At 47.8% G+C, this 17,347-nt stretch overlaps 1 protein-coding gene across 1 annotated transcript in view; it reads left to right on the top strand.

The window, feature by feature from the left end:
- The window catches only part of Asap2 (ArfGAP with SH3 domain, ankyrin repeat and PH domain 2), a 149,063-nt gene that overhangs the window by 100,307 nt on the left and 31,409 nt on the right, over positions 1-17,347 (top strand). The window contains 6 exon segments of the mRNA XM_051205959.1: positions 2,706-2,809; positions 2,905-2,974; positions 7,851-7,938; positions 12,937-12,985; positions 13,240-13,406; positions 15,549-15,682. Coding sequence (XP_051061916.1) covers positions 2,706-2,809; positions 2,905-2,974; positions 7,851-7,938; positions 12,937-12,985; positions 13,240-13,406; positions 15,549-15,682 — 612 coding nt within the window.

Below are 17,347 nucleotides of genomic sequence, written 5' to 3'. Positions count from 1 at the left end.
AAAACTGAATGGTGAATACTGGTATCTGAGCCCCAGGCCTGATTCCTATCTGTAATCCTGTGATCCCAGCACTTGGAGGAAGAAGCCCGGGATCTCTGTGATGCACAGAGTGGATGCCAGGCCAGCCAGGGCTACATAGTCCCACTGTGCTCACACCTACTGCCTGAGCCATAGTGGACATTTCTGCTGCTGTCCGCCACTACCTGACACATTTCACCAGGCGCCAGTCCTCCCTGCTAGCCTCTTCTTTCCTTTCCATCTTGCTGATCCACTCTTGCTCAAGCTCTGCCCTCCTAGTTAGAGGCCTGGGACTCTTGGGACATTTGTCTCTCTAGTCATGGGTCCTGCCAGCATCAATTTCCTCCACTAGACCCTAATTCAGGCTGCCTTTCTCCACAATTGATCTGGCTGTCCCTTCTGTGGGTCAGCCTGGCCTGAAATCCTTGATCCTCTTAGCGCCCCCGTGCTGTGATTACAGGTGTGTACCATACCCAGGTCAAATTAGTCTTTGGTGGATTTAATGGGTTTAATTTTAGTCTCCCATAAAGAATTATCCAGACAAGCAAGCAGTATTTCTCCTTTCCCCTCCATGGTGGTATTCCTCCGAGTGTGGGAAGCTAATTTTTCCTCCAGATTTCTAAGAGTTAAAGATGCCATCCTTTAGGGAGAGTGTGAGACCAGAGGCTGCCTCCTGTGAGGAGTATAAAGTCAGCACCTGGACATTGGCATTCTTGGGTCCAGTACTAGGCAGACAGGAAGATAACGCAGTATTAGCACTCAACAGTACTCCCCAAACAGATCCTACCAGCGGCTCAGTGCCCTCTGCATCAAACCTCTGCTGCCTTTTGGTAGAAATCGACAAGCTGATTCAGAAATTTATGTAAAAGTGCAGAAGGACCAAGTTGGCTCACACATCCCAACCTCAGAACTGACCACGGAGCTGTCTCAACTGCAGCCCTGTGGCGTGTTGGAATGTGCATGGGTGTGTGAGACAGCATTGAGTTCGGCCATGAGCCATCTTCACCGGGGTTGCTGGGACTGTGGGGGGGAAAGAGTGGCCTTGAGACAGCTGAGTGTCCACCAGAAGTGGGGTGAATCTGAAACCCCACCTCGTGTTGTAACCTTAAATTAACTCGAAGTAGAGCAGACACCCAAGAGTAAGGATTTATTTATAAGTGCAGCTGCCATGGTCTTAAGTTAGGTGGTGGTTTCTTATGGTTGGCCCCTAGACACAAATTACAAAGATATTCCAGGCTGGGAAGAGTCCACGTGGCTTGCTGCCTCTTGGAACAGAAGCCTGTCTGACTGCAGTGGGCTGCTTCTACCTCCTGTCTCAGCGTGTGCCTCCTCCCTGTGTGATGGCCACAGCCGCCTCACCTTGAATCTCTTGTTCTTGGGCAGCCTTTCCCTTTCACTTCAGTGAGACTCTTCCTGCCTTGTGCACCTTTGACCCCTCACTTTTTGGGTGTGTTTATTCTCTGTTCAGTTTGGGTTGTGTTGCTTGTCATACATTAGTTCCTTCCCTGTTCACGCGCTGCCTTTGTTTCCCTGAGAATGGTCAGCTGCTTGCCGCCTGGGGGAGGCTGGCCTCAGTGTCTGTTGGATGACTTCCACTGTGGCTCTGTGGATGGAGCTGTGGTATCAGAACTGGGCTTCTACTCTGCACTTTACTTTGGCTTCAGATGCTCTGTCCCTTGAGCGAACCCCTTGATATTGTCACAGCTCTTGTTTCCTCTGGGCTATGGACTGTAGCTTGGCAGAATGCACAGTAAACAGAAAAGGAAAGGTCTTTAGCTTTTGCCTGGTTGTGAACTGTTCGTGGCATTTCACATCCTACTTACTTCCTGAAGATCTGCCCGTGTCCAGCACTGGTGGCTGCTCCTTCTGCGTTCAGTGTGGGATGAGGACCTGTCAGGACTGGGCACTGCCCTAGGTTCTGGAGAATTCTCACTAGTTCTTGCCCTCAGAGACTCATATGCTAGAGTTGGTCTTCAGGTGGGTAGTGTGACTCTCAGCTGAGCCCATGGATGGCCTGCTCTGTGACTGTGACACTCCTGGTCAGAGTTGGCGCAACTGAGAGCAGGGCCGCCCTCCTCACACACACCATGAGATCGACCAGGTTGGGAAGGGAGTATTTGACCAATGCTGTTGTGTGCCAGAAGTTTACATAAGTGACCATATCTGTCCTTTGTACATTTACTGTCTTATTGGGTGTTTTCCTGGGAAACTGAGGTAAAAAGGCCAAATAGCTTTGGTTTCCATTTTGTCCACGTTGCAGGCAGTTGTCTTTCCCAGCGTCCTTTCCCTAGGTTTCATCAGTCCAGCATCTCCTAGCCATTGCTGGGGTCCAGAATAAAATCCATCGCCACCAAGGTGGCCCACTAAAGCCAATTTAGAAGTGCTGATAGTTTAGGGGGAGATAGAGAAGCTGGAATGAGGCAATACTTTCACTAACCTCCCCCAAAGCCAGCACTAGAAATACTGATGTTTGACATTTCCTTCTACAACCTGATGGATGGCTTTTATTAATTTTTTGGTGGGGTTCTCTCTCTCTTTCCTCTCTCTCAGTATGTGATGATGGGGGGATATTTTATAGTAATAATAAAACATTTAGGCTTATGTTTCTTTTTATGTAGTGCAATTTCTTTTTAAACAGGGACTTAAACAAGATACATTAAAAAACAGTTTCTTGACTGAACTTTTAGGACTCACAACTTCGCCAAAGTACAGCGTACAGCTTACATCAGCCTCAGGGGAACAAGGAACACGGGACGGAGCGGAATGGGAACCTGTATAAGAAGAGTGATGGGTAGGTGCCTAGCCTGCTGGACGCTGAGTTGGAATGTGTGCTGATACTGCCTGTGTTAGTGTCTAAACTCTCCTGATTTCCCCCTCCTCCTTAAGGATCAGGAAGGTGTGGCAAAAGAGGAAGTGTTCCGTTAAAAATGGCTTCCTGACCATATCCCACGGCACCGTGAGTATTTATCTCCGCTGGGGTGGTTGCTGAAGGCTGTTCTGTGGCATTTGCTGTGGTGAAGATGCATTTGGAAGTTTCCCATTAGGAAGCTGTGCTCTCCCTCATTTGTGGAGTGCCTGCAACCTAGGTGTGCTCTTCTGGTCATATGTAACCTGGTTGCCTTGCATGTCTTCACCAAATCCAGGACAAACTGATCACCTGGGCCACCTTTCTGTAGCAGCCTTTGACTTCCAGGAACGATCAAACGCCCTGCACTCGCTAGCTTCAAACTGGACATTATCCTTACAAAGACTTCTGCTGTCATTAAAGGAATCAGATCCACAAGAAAAGGGAATTCCATATCTTTCATATAGAAACTTTATATACTGTGCCTAACCTCAATCAAGTTTTTCTCCCTGTTAGCCTGTTTGTAAGAGCCCATGACACATAATGTAGGCCTGTATGGGCTTGTGTGAGTAAAATCACTTTGCAGTGTAGCTTTCAGAGTCCAGGAACTGTCACAGCCTTTGTTCCCTCACCTGGTGTGACTGGCGCCGGTGAAGCTGGTCTGGATTGTCAAGGCCATAGGTTGCCCTTTTGCTGAGCACAGGCAGTGTCTCCTCCAGCTGCAGGTCTTACACTGCATTTGTATAAGGGTCATGATCATGGGTGGTGATGACTTGAGCCTTGTCTCAGTCTTCCTTCCCCCTCATCCTATAGTCCCCGCCAGAGGCTGAGTTGGGCAGAAGCACAGTTGGACTTCTTAGTGCTTTTGAGTAAACCAAGAAAGCTTCACCTGAAGGATGTCACAGAAGTAAAGATGATGCTGTGTGGGTTTGGGGAAGGGACTGTCCCCTTCACTTTTGATGAGTCCCTTAAGGGCAAGATACCTTCTCTGCCATCTCAGCTCCGGGAACTGATCATGTCTCTGGACTTGGGGGAGTAAAGATCATTTGCCTTCCCTTAACCCAAGCTGCACTTCACTCCTGAGCCTCGCAGATTGGATCTGGACACGCTGTTTCCATACAGCAGGTGCATGCACGTGAAGGGGCATGGCTGCTTTGTACCAAGGGAAGCAAGCGTGTTTAACCATGCAACCTTTAGATGCAGCATGCCAGGCCAGGAGGACGGCTGGGTTTCCCTAACAAGCCTCACCGTCTGGTGCCATGCCTCATTTCACATTGTCCATTAGTTTGCTTTAGCTCAGGCACACTGCCTCGATGCAGAAATCGCTGCTGAGTGAGGCCACCTTTCCTTTCTTGTCATAAGGCACATCTGCTTTCTTGGGGTCCCTGAGGTGCAGGGCCTCCACTTAAACCAGCAATGGGGGAGCGCAGGCCTGGTGATCCCTTGCTGGCAGTGTAGTTGGTTTTGAGTGACTTCCAGCATCCCAGCTTCCTCTCCAGAAGCATAATAAAAATTCTTTAAATTTTGATGAGTTGCCCCAGTTTTGGAGCAGACAGTAGTTATAATTATCTTCCCCAGGTTGCTGCTGCTTCTCCTTACAGAGTGTACATGTCTTTTAAGAGCTGTGTGCTTTGAGGTGAACCCTCTCAAGGAACCTCCACTTGTGGGGAGGTGAGGCATCTCTGCCATTAGCAGCCACTTCCTGTAGGTGGGTCCCAGCTCAACCTCCACCTATCTGCCTTGGCGGAGCCTGGGTAGCTTGCTTTTTGCCGTCCCTTTAGTTGCTAAGTCGATCTTCCCCCCCTCTCTGTGTTGTTCTATGTGCCCTGGCAGTCAGGACCCTGAAGGAGCCTCCATGTTCCTGTGAATCCAAGTGTTTGCCTGTTGTGGAGGCGAATGACCCCAGCAAAGGGATGGATGCCCGGGTGGCCTGTTGTTTGAGGGTTTGGTTTTGTCTCACTCCTGTAGCTTGCCCATATGGCCAGAGCTTCTGGCTGTGCTTCATCACCACCGTGAGACAGGGACAGGGACAGACAGGTCTCTGAAGGTCAAAGGTGAGAGAGTGGGAATCTAAGAGCAGCTGCTGGCACATAGCTATGAATAGGGTCTGTGGGAACAGGGAGCTCCTGGGAAATGCTTGCACTGCCCGGAAGTCAGACCCTTTGGGAAGTGAAATTGCTGCATTCTTTACTCCCATGGTGTACAGGTGTACAGGTACCATCCAGGATGGGTACAGTGAGAGTTGGCATTGGTATTGTCACAGCTGGTTGTGTTTCTGGAACTGTGACGGTCATCCTTGGGATTAGGTGCTCTGATAGGGGTCCTTTTGACCAACTCCACAGCACTGCCACCGCACTAAGGCCTGAGGGCTGCATTGTGTGCAAGAGTTACCTGCTGCCTCTTAGAGGGCCCAGCATTTTAGAGTGTGTGTGTGTGTGTGTGTGTGTGTGTGTGTGTGTGTGTGTGTGTGTGTACGCGCGCATGCGTGTATACATGTATGTATGTCTGTTATATAGTTCTTCTGTTTCTGCCTCCTGAATGCTGGGATTAAAGGTGTGTGACAGTACACCTAGCCAGCTCAACATTTTAAAAAGTGATTGTTACTCACTTGGAAGAATGAGTTCATATTTGTGCTTATAAATTGTTTTAAGGACTGGATACACAGGTTAGTGGTAAAGTGCTTTCCTTACATGCATGAGGCTCCTGGTTAAATCCTTACTGCATCAGTCAATCATCAATCAATCAATGGCTTTAAAAGCCTGGGACATTTAGTAGAAAGTAGAATTGGCACAATTAAGTGGAAGTCTCTAATAACCTCTGCCCTCACGCTGCAGACGCTCAGGCTAGTGGGAGCTTCCCAGTTGCTAACATTTCCTGCTAAACCCAGGCTGCCTCGGGAAGGAGACAGCACTGTTCTCCAGCTAAATTGAATAATGACTTTGTTTTCTTCAAAATGGCTTTGTGTGTGTGTGTATGTTAGTAGATAGAACTTTCTCCCATAAGTTTCCCTCATGTTTTTGGTTGGTAGCTAATAATCTGAATGAACAAATAGCAAGCGGCTATTAAAGTGAAACCTGCCAGAGCTGGTGGTGTTTAAGATTTCTCTCTGTGTGTCTGTGGGTCCTTCTTGGCCGCCATCTTTAACAGGTAGCTATATTCATGGCCTTGAGTTCCTAGTCCAGATGAAGGCTTTGGGCCTTTCCCTGTACTTGGCTTTCATTTGCTGTAGAGTGAGAGTTTCTCTTTGGGGATAATTATCGACGTAAGGAGTGAGGGTGCCACAGCAGAGAAGAGAGGTGACAGAGGTGGGGAGAGAGGAAATATAATCAACTCTTAGTTGTGGATCTCAAATGTATGCTGGTAGCAGCCGTGGTTAGCTGTGTAAGACTGGGTATGGTCAAGCCAGCGGCAGTCCTAGCATGGATGGGGTAGATCATCTCTAGGCCCTACTGCATTGCTAATAGCAGTTACAGTTGTTGGTGGACAGAGAATTAATCTTCATTGAGAACGTAGCCACTGCTAGGTTTCCCTAAACCTATGCACATGTGAGTACTAACTGGACTTAGGTTAGCCATTAAAAGAAACAAATAACAGAAAGGAAGTTGGGAGGAGGGGAAGGTATGAGGCAATGGGGGAAGATATGATCATATTTCATGGTGTACATAGAGTTCTCTAAAAGTTTAAAAGAATATCCATACCATTGAACACTTGTCCTCTCAGGCTACTGGTCAGGTTTAGGGAAAGTGACAGCTAATGCTTAGTGCATGGAACCTGCAGGTTTGTTGGAGTCCTACTCCTGACTCGATAATTGTACAGCCCAGGTCAAGCGATTTCATTTGTTCATGCTATCTGGGTGTACACCTTTAATCCCAGCCCCCAAAAACCTTGTCTTAAAAACAAACAATAAAAACAATAATAAAAAAGAAACTAAAACCAAACAACCCACAAACCACCAGTGTGTTGGACAAACTTGTTCATGTAGTTTGTATTTTCAGATTTTAGCTCTGTTATCTTTGATCAAATCCAGATTTCACAAGCTGCAATAATATATTCCCATTTTAATGGAGACTACCCACCCCCATCCCCACACCCAGCCCTGTAAAGTTAGTAACAAGAACCCCCAGGTCTGAGTGCAAAAGTGTTTGCCAGGCCTGCCCTGTTATGGTAGAGACAAACATGTCTCTGGATTAGTCCCAAATCTAGGTCACAAGTCTTGAAGCATCTAGTGGCCAAGGAGAGCGGAAAGTGAGACTAGTTGATTGATGTCTAAGACTTCAAAATATTTATTTTATGTGTATGGATATTTTGACTGCATGTATGTTATATGCAATGTGTATGCCTGGTACCCATGGAGGCCAGAAGAGGGCATCAGATCCCCTGGAGCTGGAGTTATATTCTGAGCCACCCAACATGGGTGATGGGAATGGATCTGAGGCCCCCCTGTAAGAGCAACAAGTCCTAATGTCTGAGTCATTTCTTCAGTCCCCCCCCCCCCCCCTTTCCTTAAAACCAATAAAACATGTTGTGAGCTTTTGAATGTGGAATGTGTTCCGTGAAACAGGCAACATAGCCTGTTTTATTTAGGATTGTGAATTGTTGCCTGCTCTCATTTTAGATAAAAACAGACAGAAAGACAGACACTCTTGTATGTGCATCTGCGGAGTGACTTTTCCTGGAAGTAAGGTTTATGCTTAAAAACACTTTGAGAAGCTTAAGAAGTTAAGCTGGGTGCTTGCTCAAGCCATCCAGCCACCCCACTGTGTCACCTTGAGGGGTCAGAGCCCAGTATTTCAGTCTGCTCTTGCCCTTGTCCCAATGGGGTGGATAGACCCCTGTGTGTGCCCTGGCAGTGAGAGCAGCCACCCAAGGGACCCCCCAGCATTCCTGTGTGTCCTATCCCTGAGAAACCTGCAAACCAGTAAGAGGTCTTCTCTTGACTGTGTCCCATTCCCCACTCATCCTGTGTTTTTCATTTGTTTCTAAACAGGCCAACAGGCCACCTGCCAAACTCAACCTGTTAACCTGCCAGGTGAAAACCAACCCGGAGGAGAAGAAATGTTTCGACCTCATCTCACGTAAGGGTCTTTCTCCTCAGACCACACAGTGCTTATATTACATGTTCCTGGAGAATCAGGCTTTGATGAATTGGTCTTAAGGTGGGTGAGGCAGGAAGATTATGAGGTCCGTCTAGTGTACATGGTGAGACCCTGTCTCGTGTGTTTCCAGCGGTGACTGGTGGCTTCCCAGGACTTTGGGTTAGGATTGGCCTTTGAAGAGAATCCTGCTCCATCTGCTGTGTGAACTGAGAGCCCCCTTCTCTGCCCTGAGCCTCAGCTCCCTGACTGGCAGACAGACAGATTGTGTTAGATGAGCCTCGCTCCTTACACCCTTTCACCTGCCCTTCTATCAGTTATTTGTGTGACATTTAAAATGCTGCAAATGGAGGCCTGAAATGGCTCAGTGGGTAAAAGGTCCTTGACTGCCAAGCCTGACAACCTGCGTTCTATTCCTGGATCCCATATGGCAGAAGTAGTAGATGTGTTCCTGCAGCTTGTCCCCTGACCTACACACAGGCACCACAGTGCACATAAGTTCCCTCAGCCCAGAACATAAGTAAATGTAATGAGACTTTTTTTTAAACACTCAAATAGAAATGATTAGTAATTTCTTTTCTCTCTCTTTGAGTTGTTTATTTTCCCCACTACAGAATTTGTCTGTTCGCCCCTTTGTATCTTTTTTTATGATGCACAGAAAGGAGCTGCCACAGAACCAGCAATTACAGCAAATGTTTACTCAGAACCTTCCACAAACAAAAAAGGGGCTCGTGACATCATCCTAAGGAAAATATGATAAATGGGTTTTGTCCTCTTTCATTGTACATGGCATGATTACAGTTTAGGGAAGGGTGGACCAATCTCCACTCTGAAGAGCTGCTCCCAGCAGTCATGCACAGTAGTTAAGTTTACACAACGCTCTAGCCTGAGGGGCATAGGCAGGTGGTGTGTCCCGTCATGCTTAGCACCCCATCCTGCAATCTGATTCATTCTGATGGCTCTATTGAGACCTTGGAGCCGGTGTGATGTAACACACACAGCAAATCAAGAAGAATGGCCATGTCATCTGCACCGGCTGCCTGGCTTGTGCTCCTCATTGGGTTTCATTTTGCAGAGCTGCAGGGAGGGGTGAGGTGTGTGATCTGGGAAACATCTGGGCACTGTTAGTCATGTATGCTGGGCTAGGGAGATTGCTCAGTGCATTAGAGCACTTGCTGTGTAAGCTGTGGCCTTGTGTGTGCTTACAGTAGGGTCGAGACAGGAGGATCACTGAGGTTTGCTGGCCACTAGGGTAGCTGTTTTAGGGAATGAAAAAGATGATAGGATACCTCCTCTTGCTTACACAACACACACACACACACACACACACACACACACAGAGAGAGGGGGGGAGGGAGGGAGGGAGGGAGGGAGGTTGAAATTATGCTGCTTCAAGCTCCCGACCCCCTCAGTCTGGTTGGTTCCATGTGTAGCAACACTTTCTTTCAGAATTACATCTACAAGGTAAAATGCTGAGCCTTGACTGTAGTTTAAAGTTGATCCCTGCTGGGCCACCTGCCTCTAGACAGCAACAAAAGCTTGACTTAAAGGAAGAAAACTTGATGGTGTCATTAGATGTCTACTGGTGGCTGGAGAAGAGGGTTGTTTAAACCCTTTATTTTAACCCTGTTAAAAGCTGCCTGTTAACCTAGGTGTAAGATTCTCTTGGTAGCTATCTGAGCTTGCTTTAGCTTTGGGTATCACACCAAGGTGGGTACAGCACTTCCCCCACATCCCCCAGCTGTCACCGTCAGCATGACTGGTGAGTCCCCAGCAAACATCACAAGTGTAGAAGCAGTTGCTACAGAACCTTCCTCCTGCTGTTGTTGGCTCCTCAGGTGCTCTGTGGTGTGTGTGTGTGTGTGTGTGTGTGTGTGTGTGTCTGCGTGTGTGTGTCTGTGTGTGTATCTGTGTCTGTGTGTGTCTCTGTGTCTGTGTGTGTGTATGTGTGTGTGTGTGCGTGCGTGCTCTTGAGCACATAGTAAGGACTCACATACCCCTGCTAGGTGTGAATTGTTGCATCCTGAGGGTGTGGGGGGGAGTGGCTACTGTGTGCGTCTGGTTATGCCCCAGAGTGGTGCTGCAGATAGACTTCACCAAGACCCCCCCCCATGACTTTGTGGCTTCTCATGCTTGTGAATAACCCCAAGAGGGCACAGCCTGAGTTGCTCTGTCAATCTGGCTGCAGGCACTGTTTGCTACTGTGGCCAGACAGAGCCTTAGTAATTCTGAAAACCTGTCTCACCCACTTCCTCTGCTAGGTCTTCAAGGGGCAAAATTAATTCTAGTCCCACCCAGTTTCCAGCTCAGCAGAATTTCAAAATGTGCGATTGCTCTAGGAGCATATAATGGGAATGCTTTATGTGAGGCTGCTGGGACCTGAGTTCGTGTAAAAGGCGTGAAGTTATCAGGGGAAATACACTAGCTGAAGCTCTGAGGTAGCCATTGTCCTGAGAAGTGAGGGGGCCCTGGTTCAGTACCCTGTTCTCCCCTGTAATGCCACCTCTACCCCCTGACTAGTGGGGCAAATGCCATCAAGTGCCCTTGAGTGCAACCAAGTTGAATCTTTGGGAAATCACTGATGAACAGAAGGCCAGACCTTGGACAATGGGGCAGGGAGAGTCTAGCTGCCATCCAGGGGTCACCCCCTCCCCTTATCCTGGCTTGAAATCCGTTCAGAGGGTGACACACTGACTACTGCCTGCAAGACTGTGATCTCATTCTCCCACAAAGGGGCTCCCCGGTATGATCTAGAGGGTCCTGGGACTGCGCCCCTTCAGGGGCATTTGTCTGCCATAAAGCCAACCCTTTGGGAATTTGTCCAGTCTCGTGCCCTCAGACTGACTTCCCCTCTGTAAATCCAAGTCTTGAGCCATTGTCCTTGGCACTGTAGGAAGGGTGTTGGTTAGAACTATGAGATGGCTTGGCCAGTCTCCCAAGCAGGATGGAGCTAGATCTCTCTACAGCTCCACTGCTCCTCTGGTGGCCAGATGCTCATGGGACCTCCCTGTCTTAAGGTGGGTCCCCAGAGAGCCTGCAGGGAGAGAGCATTATCCAGGCCTTTTCTTGCAGAGTAACTCCCACTTCTCCATTCAAACCCGGCATTATCAGCCAGCAGTCAACCGAGGCCGCATCCGATCTGGCTGTGAAGTAGCTCAGTGTAGGCGCAGGCCACTGGCATGCCCTCTGTCCCAGCTTCCTGAGAACTCTGAGATCCACCTGGCAAGCTCCCAGCTCAGGCTGTGGGACCTGCCCCTCTGGCGCTCTTCCCAGGGGGCTGGCCTAGGAGAAAGTGGCCATGCCTCTTCTCGCACTTCTATCGGGTGCAGTCCCATGTTTGTCTAACTTGAAATAGTTCTCTTTGCCTCTGTTCCTCTCTTCAGCGACAGGTGGGACATAGAAAGTGTCACTCCACTCACCTTGATGTTAGGATTGTAAAGAAACAAACAAAACCAAAACCAAACCCGCCACTGGGATCCTCTGCTCCGAATTCTACTTGTGTCTGCACTTGACCCCTCTTGGTACTTGGCCCCCATCCAGACAGCTCACAGGAGTCGTCCTAAGTCAGGGACTGAAAACTACTGTTGCAGAGCTGTGCCCACTCAATTGTATTTTTTAAAAGCATTGTATTTGTCCGTGCACATTCCAGCAAGCACGTGTCCATGCACATGCTCATTTGGAGACCAGAAGACCATTTGTGGGAGTTGGTTCTCTCCGTCCACTATGTGGGTTCCAAGAGTTCAACTCATGCTGTCAGTCTTGGTGGCAAGAACACTCAACTGTTGAGACTCCTCATCACGCCCTGCTTGCTTTGGGCTCATAGTTGTTTATTGTGCACCAAGAAGAGTGTCACTCTGTTACTTGCAGAAGCTAGACTTCATTTTCTTCTCTTTTCAAATGTTGTTTTCTTCCTAACTTTCTTGTTTTGACTCATTCTGTGCATAGAGTTTATGGATATCCCTTACCGTGTGTGTGTGTGTGTGTGTGTGTGTGTGTGTGTGTGTGTGTGTGTGTTAATTAGCCAATATGTATTACTAGAAAAATCCACATTGAGGAAGCACAATACTGTGAAATCCTACTCAGAATGCACCAATTTCCTACTCATGTCCTGGTCCTGGCCCTACAGACCCCTCCAGGCCCTCAGGTTGCAGTTTAGATCTTAGTTCATCTTGGCTCCCACTGGTCTAGTTTTTACAGCCTTTCCTTGTCTGTGTTGACCTTTGTATGATTTGAAGACCGCTGCTCAGTTTTGTTGTGAAATGTCTGTCAAGTTAGGCGTCTCCAGTGTTATCAGGACTTAACTGAGATTGTACATTTTGGAAAGAATAGCACAGAAGTGAAGCTGTCCCCCCATGAACCCTCATTGTGCACACAGGGGTCACTGGTAAAACACTGCAGACACCAGCCACGACAGTGTGATACTTCCCATTAGACCATCATTTTGCCACATCTTACTGGGTTAGCTGTGCTTATGATGTTCTAAGAGTGCCATATTCTTAGAATTTCTGATGCATTATTATTACTTTTCTAAGAAAGCAGAAAGTGTCTAAGATAGCGATTTTTCAGAAAAGGCTCTTGTTTGCCAGGAATATGGTGTTCTTTCCTCCTGTTGCCCAGGAAGCATGGGCATGCAAGTCTGTGTGTGTTCAAAGCTAGCCTGGTCTACACAGGAGACCACCTTGCTCAGCAAGTGTGAGGGGGAAGGCATGCTTATCAAAGGGTTCCCTTGGGGGAGGGGTGATTGTAATGAATGTCAAAGTTTTTGGAAGTTTGGTTTCTATTAAATAGCCTTACTTCTCACATTTTACACTAGAATGGGCAGGTTGGTTAATTTGCATTTCAAAGTCACACACCCATGAATGCAGCATGGAAAGGAAGGACTTGCTTGGCTTTGTACATTAACATGGTAGGGAGCGCATGCTATTCGTGATGTAAAGTCTAACTCGGCCTCGCAGTAATAAGTCTCCATTTGCTGTGCAGATGACAGGACGTACCACTTCCAAGCAGAAGACGAACAGGAATGTCAGATGTAAGTGCTGTGGGTGGGGCCAGGACCAGGGGTGGGAGTGTACTGTGGGCGGGACTGGGACCAGGGTGGCCTTACTGTGGGCGGGATTAGGACCAGGGGTGGGAGTGTACTGTGGGCGGGACTAGGACCAGGGTGGCCTTACTGTGGGCGGGATTAGGACCAGGGGTGGGAGTGTACTGTGGGCGGGACTGGGACGAGGGGTTGGAGAGAATATGCTCTCCCAGCTAACAACAGAGCTGTGGCTGTTTGTCCAGATGGATGTCTGTACTGCAGAATAGCAAGGAAGAAGCTCTGAATAATGCGTTTAAGGGCGACGACAACACTGGAGAAAATAACATTGTCCAAGAGTTGACCAAAGAGATCATCTCAGAGGTGCAGAGGATGACGGGCAACGATGTGTGCTGTGACTGTGGGGCACCAGGTGATCCTTGAACCATCCCAACCCCGGCTCTAGGAAACGTAGATTCCAGAGACACACAGAACCCGCACATTGATTTTAAACTGTCATTTCAAACGTGAAATCGGTGCTGCTCAGTCTGAGCTCATCCCATTACACAAATGCTTAATGAACTGTGTGTGCAACTCAGCGGGGCACAAGGATGGGAGATGCTTGCCTGCTGGGCCCAGGGCAGCACCATGGAAAGACAGCCTGGTGGAGATGAGAAGATGGCAGGGCTCTTTGAGTCATAAGAAAGCTGAAGGGCACAGTGGGGGGTGGGCCGAAGGCCACCAGTCCTATGGGGCCTAAGAGGCTGTGAAGGTACAGCGGGGGCTTTTGCTTAGGATTTCCTGAAGCGTCTCTGTTCTCCTGGAGGACCGTTTGAAGTAACTTTCAGGCACACTCTGGCTCTGTGACCCAGGAAGAGAGCCACAGACTGCCAAACAACTGTAAAATCAGTGATGGGTCCCTACTATCTGTCACATCCTGTGTTTGCATTTTGATATAATTTATCAGAGGGTTCATGTTAAGGCACATAGTATCTTTATGGGTATTAACAACCAGAACTCTAAGGCCTGAGGAACTGACATTTTCATTAAGAAGGGAGAGGGTGGAGAGTCAGGATCAACACAGTAGCTTTTCTGAATGCTTGTTTACTGAGAAGTGTGGCTTTCTGTTCACATAGTTCTGATACAGTTCGTATTAAAAAAATACAACCACAATAGATAGTTATAAGTGCCATTAAGTTCTTGTTTTCCTGAGTTGTTTGGTCTTGGTCTATTAGAAATATCTTCATGGCAGGAGTAGAGGCAGAGAGTAGCCTGTGCTCTTTTGTAAGAAAGGGTAAGAACGGTGAAGTACTAGAATCTTAGGGCGTCTTTATCAAGAATCGCTGCTAAAAAATGCCAAGGGCGTAGAGATGGTGTGGAATGTGCTGTGTTATCTGAACATGCACTGTTCCCACAAAGCAGTGGGATACCTGGGAATAGCTGAGATCCCTGCAAATATGGATGCTAGGAATAGTCACTAATGTGGGCACAGTGTGTGTGTACGTGTGTGTGGTGCGTACATGTGTATACTGAGGATTCAACTTAATGCCTTACATGTGGTAGTTAAGTACTGTACTACCGAGCAAAAGTCCTAGCCCACATTTTTTTTAAGACTTATTTGTTTATTTTACTTGGAGTTGTGTGTGTGAGTCTGGATGAATTTATGTGCACCATGTGTGTATAATGCCAACAGAGGACAGAAGAAGGCATCAGGTCCTCTGGAGTTACAGGTGGTTGTAAGTAGTCACGTGGATGCTGGGAATGGAACTCAGGTCCATTCTCCAGCCATCTCTCCAGCCCCTCTCCCCTGCCCTCAGTTTTTACCAAGTAGACAGTGTTTAAAGAAGTTAATGATGACCTCACGGGCATGATCGTGATGTTTGCCCGTGAAGAATTTCTAAGTGCATCAAGCACTCCTGAGATGCTGTGCTCCAATGTATCATAGTTTTAATGCTTGAAAACTCAGCATTTGCCTGTCAAGTGTTGGCTGGGTCCACACTGTGTGCTACGTGCATAATAGGATGCTTAAGTGAGGAAGTGAATATCCCATATGGGAAAGGTGTGGCTTGAACTTGGGGAGACAGGATGGGCCATGTGCTCTGCACTCGCTAGTGGTATGCCCGGAGCATACAATGAGATAATGTGCAAAAGCGCTCTGATTCCTGGCACTCACGGTGCAGTTGACCATTACCACAGCCCAGGTCCTAAGCTCAGCACAGTACAAGCAGGAAGGAATGTGTATTCCCTGTTACTGTTAGCGCCTAGACAGCTTCTCATCCCTGCAGCACTGCGCTCCTCTGGCTCCTCTGTGGTACGGCCACGTGGAACTGGGGTGAGTGCCACAGGACTAGCCCTTGCGGTCGCTTAAGTGTGTAGAAGGATAGAGTTGGGAGGAGAAGAATTAACACCTTGTCATTGCTTGTGGGGTTTGGTGTGATTTTAGACGACCAGGGTCCCAGCTTTATCAAAGGTAAAATGCTCACGTTCAAAGTTCCATGTTCAGCAGCCAGCAGGGAGAAACTTCTGCTTCCTGTTGTCTGACAACCGGCTCATGAGGACCCCTTCTCTTTGGCAGATCCGACGTGGCTCTCCACCAACCTGGGCATCCTGACTTGCATCGAGTGCTCGGGAATCCACCGTGAGCTGGGGGTCCATTATTCCAGGATGCAGTCCTTGACCTTAGATGTATTAGGAACGTCTGAGCTTCTGGTAATTTCATTTAGAAACTCATTGATAATGACTCATGTTATTCCTAAATGTAGAGCATAGACACGACTCCAAATGAGGAGAGGAGCGCTGAGGCTGGCGGAGGGGTCTTCTGAAACGGCTGAGCTGGCGGCTGAGGCCCCCTTTACCCTTGGACTAACTAGGCACAGAACCCAAAGCCCAAGGGCAGTAAAGGGTTTACTATCCCCAAGTCATCAAAGGCTGTACCCATTTCTTGCTTTAAGCCCCTGTTGACCTTCCTAATCCTTATTGCCCCTCTCAGGAGAGATACTGGCTTCTGTTTTTGCCCCTCACTTTTCTAAAATAGTTTATTCATCATGGCTCACTTGCGTTACTGATGTTTTCTGATAGAGGGGTAGGGAGATGGGAACATTGAGAAATACCTTTTGGTGTTTGACACTATAGCCTGACTGAGTCACGAGGCCAATTGCACATGGGCTTTAGGGCTTCAGAATCTATAGTTTCTCTTTGGAAAGCAGTGCTTGAAACCCTTTCTTGAGATGACTAGGCATTGGGTAGTAAATAGTAAGTGGATATTGATTGGCATTGATTTTACTGTCAAAAGCAATAATCTTGACAGAACATCAGTTCTTATGGTCAGTAGTATTCTTCTCACAGGGACATAGATCTTCTTGACAGCTCTGAATCCAATGTGTCTAGATTCCTGGTGCTTCTGGCTGTCTTGGGGAAACTGCCCTGTTATTCCAAGGAATTCCTTGTTTGATCTTGGAAGACAAGAGTGAGAAGAAAGCAGTGTGGGTCCCTGGTTACTTCTACCTTATGAATGAGGCAGACTCAGCAAACCTCCACAGTGTACTCTTGGTTGTGTATATAGTCCCTGCTACCATATAAGGGCACGTGGCCTACACCTCGAAGGTGTGGGAATGTACAGCATCTCTGGGGAAACTGATTAGGGCTTAGTTCTTAAGTGACCACACTAAGTTCTTAAGGAAACAGTGTCTCGGCAAACACTGATGGACTGTAGCAATTTCTACTTCCACTAGTCAGCTTACAACAGAGGGACATGTCAAACGTATAGTAAGATAATGGCTTATGTGTTAGCTCATCCAATCCTTGGTGTAGGATCTCCCACTTCACCAAGGGGGAAGCTTTGCTTACAATACCTTAATGTACCCAGGTTCTACACCCATTAAGTTAACACACTCAAAATGAGGCTCCCTTTAATCTTTCTTAGCTCATTCCACTGAGACTCCTGGGATACAAACTGGCATCTATGGTGGGGTTTTCTGGCCATGTGGAAAGCATGTGAGCACCATATCTGCCCCTCCCCAGAGCCCATACCCAACAAGTGTTTTAACAGCCAACTCTGAGGAGCAAAGAGCCCTTCAACAAAGCCTGCCTATTTCCCTGGCATAAATGCTCTATTGTCACCATTTTTTAATTACTCTTATGAATTACAGACTGGGACTGGCAAAGGACGTTCAGAAACACAGTGTTATAGCATACATTCATCATATAAATACAATACATATAAGCAACTCAAGACACTGATCACGGTGAAATGTAGTAATATTTAGGAAAGGTGAGATTTGTTTTATTTGGAGTTGGGGAGCGGGGGCAGGGTCTCCCTGTGTAGCCCGGGCTGTCTCCCTTCTTCCTCAGATCCCGACATGCTTGGAATTCAGG

The sequence above is a fragment of the Phodopus roborovskii genome, unplaced genomic scaffold (genome assembly GCF_943737965.1).
Source record: "Phodopus roborovskii unplaced genomic scaffold, PHOROB, whole genome shotgun sequence".
Taxonomy (NCBI): Eukaryota; Metazoa; Chordata; class Mammalia; order Rodentia; family Cricetidae; genus Phodopus; species Phodopus roborovskii.
Note: the sequence above shows the minus strand (reverse complement) of the source record. Positions and strands in the feature narration are given on the sequence as shown.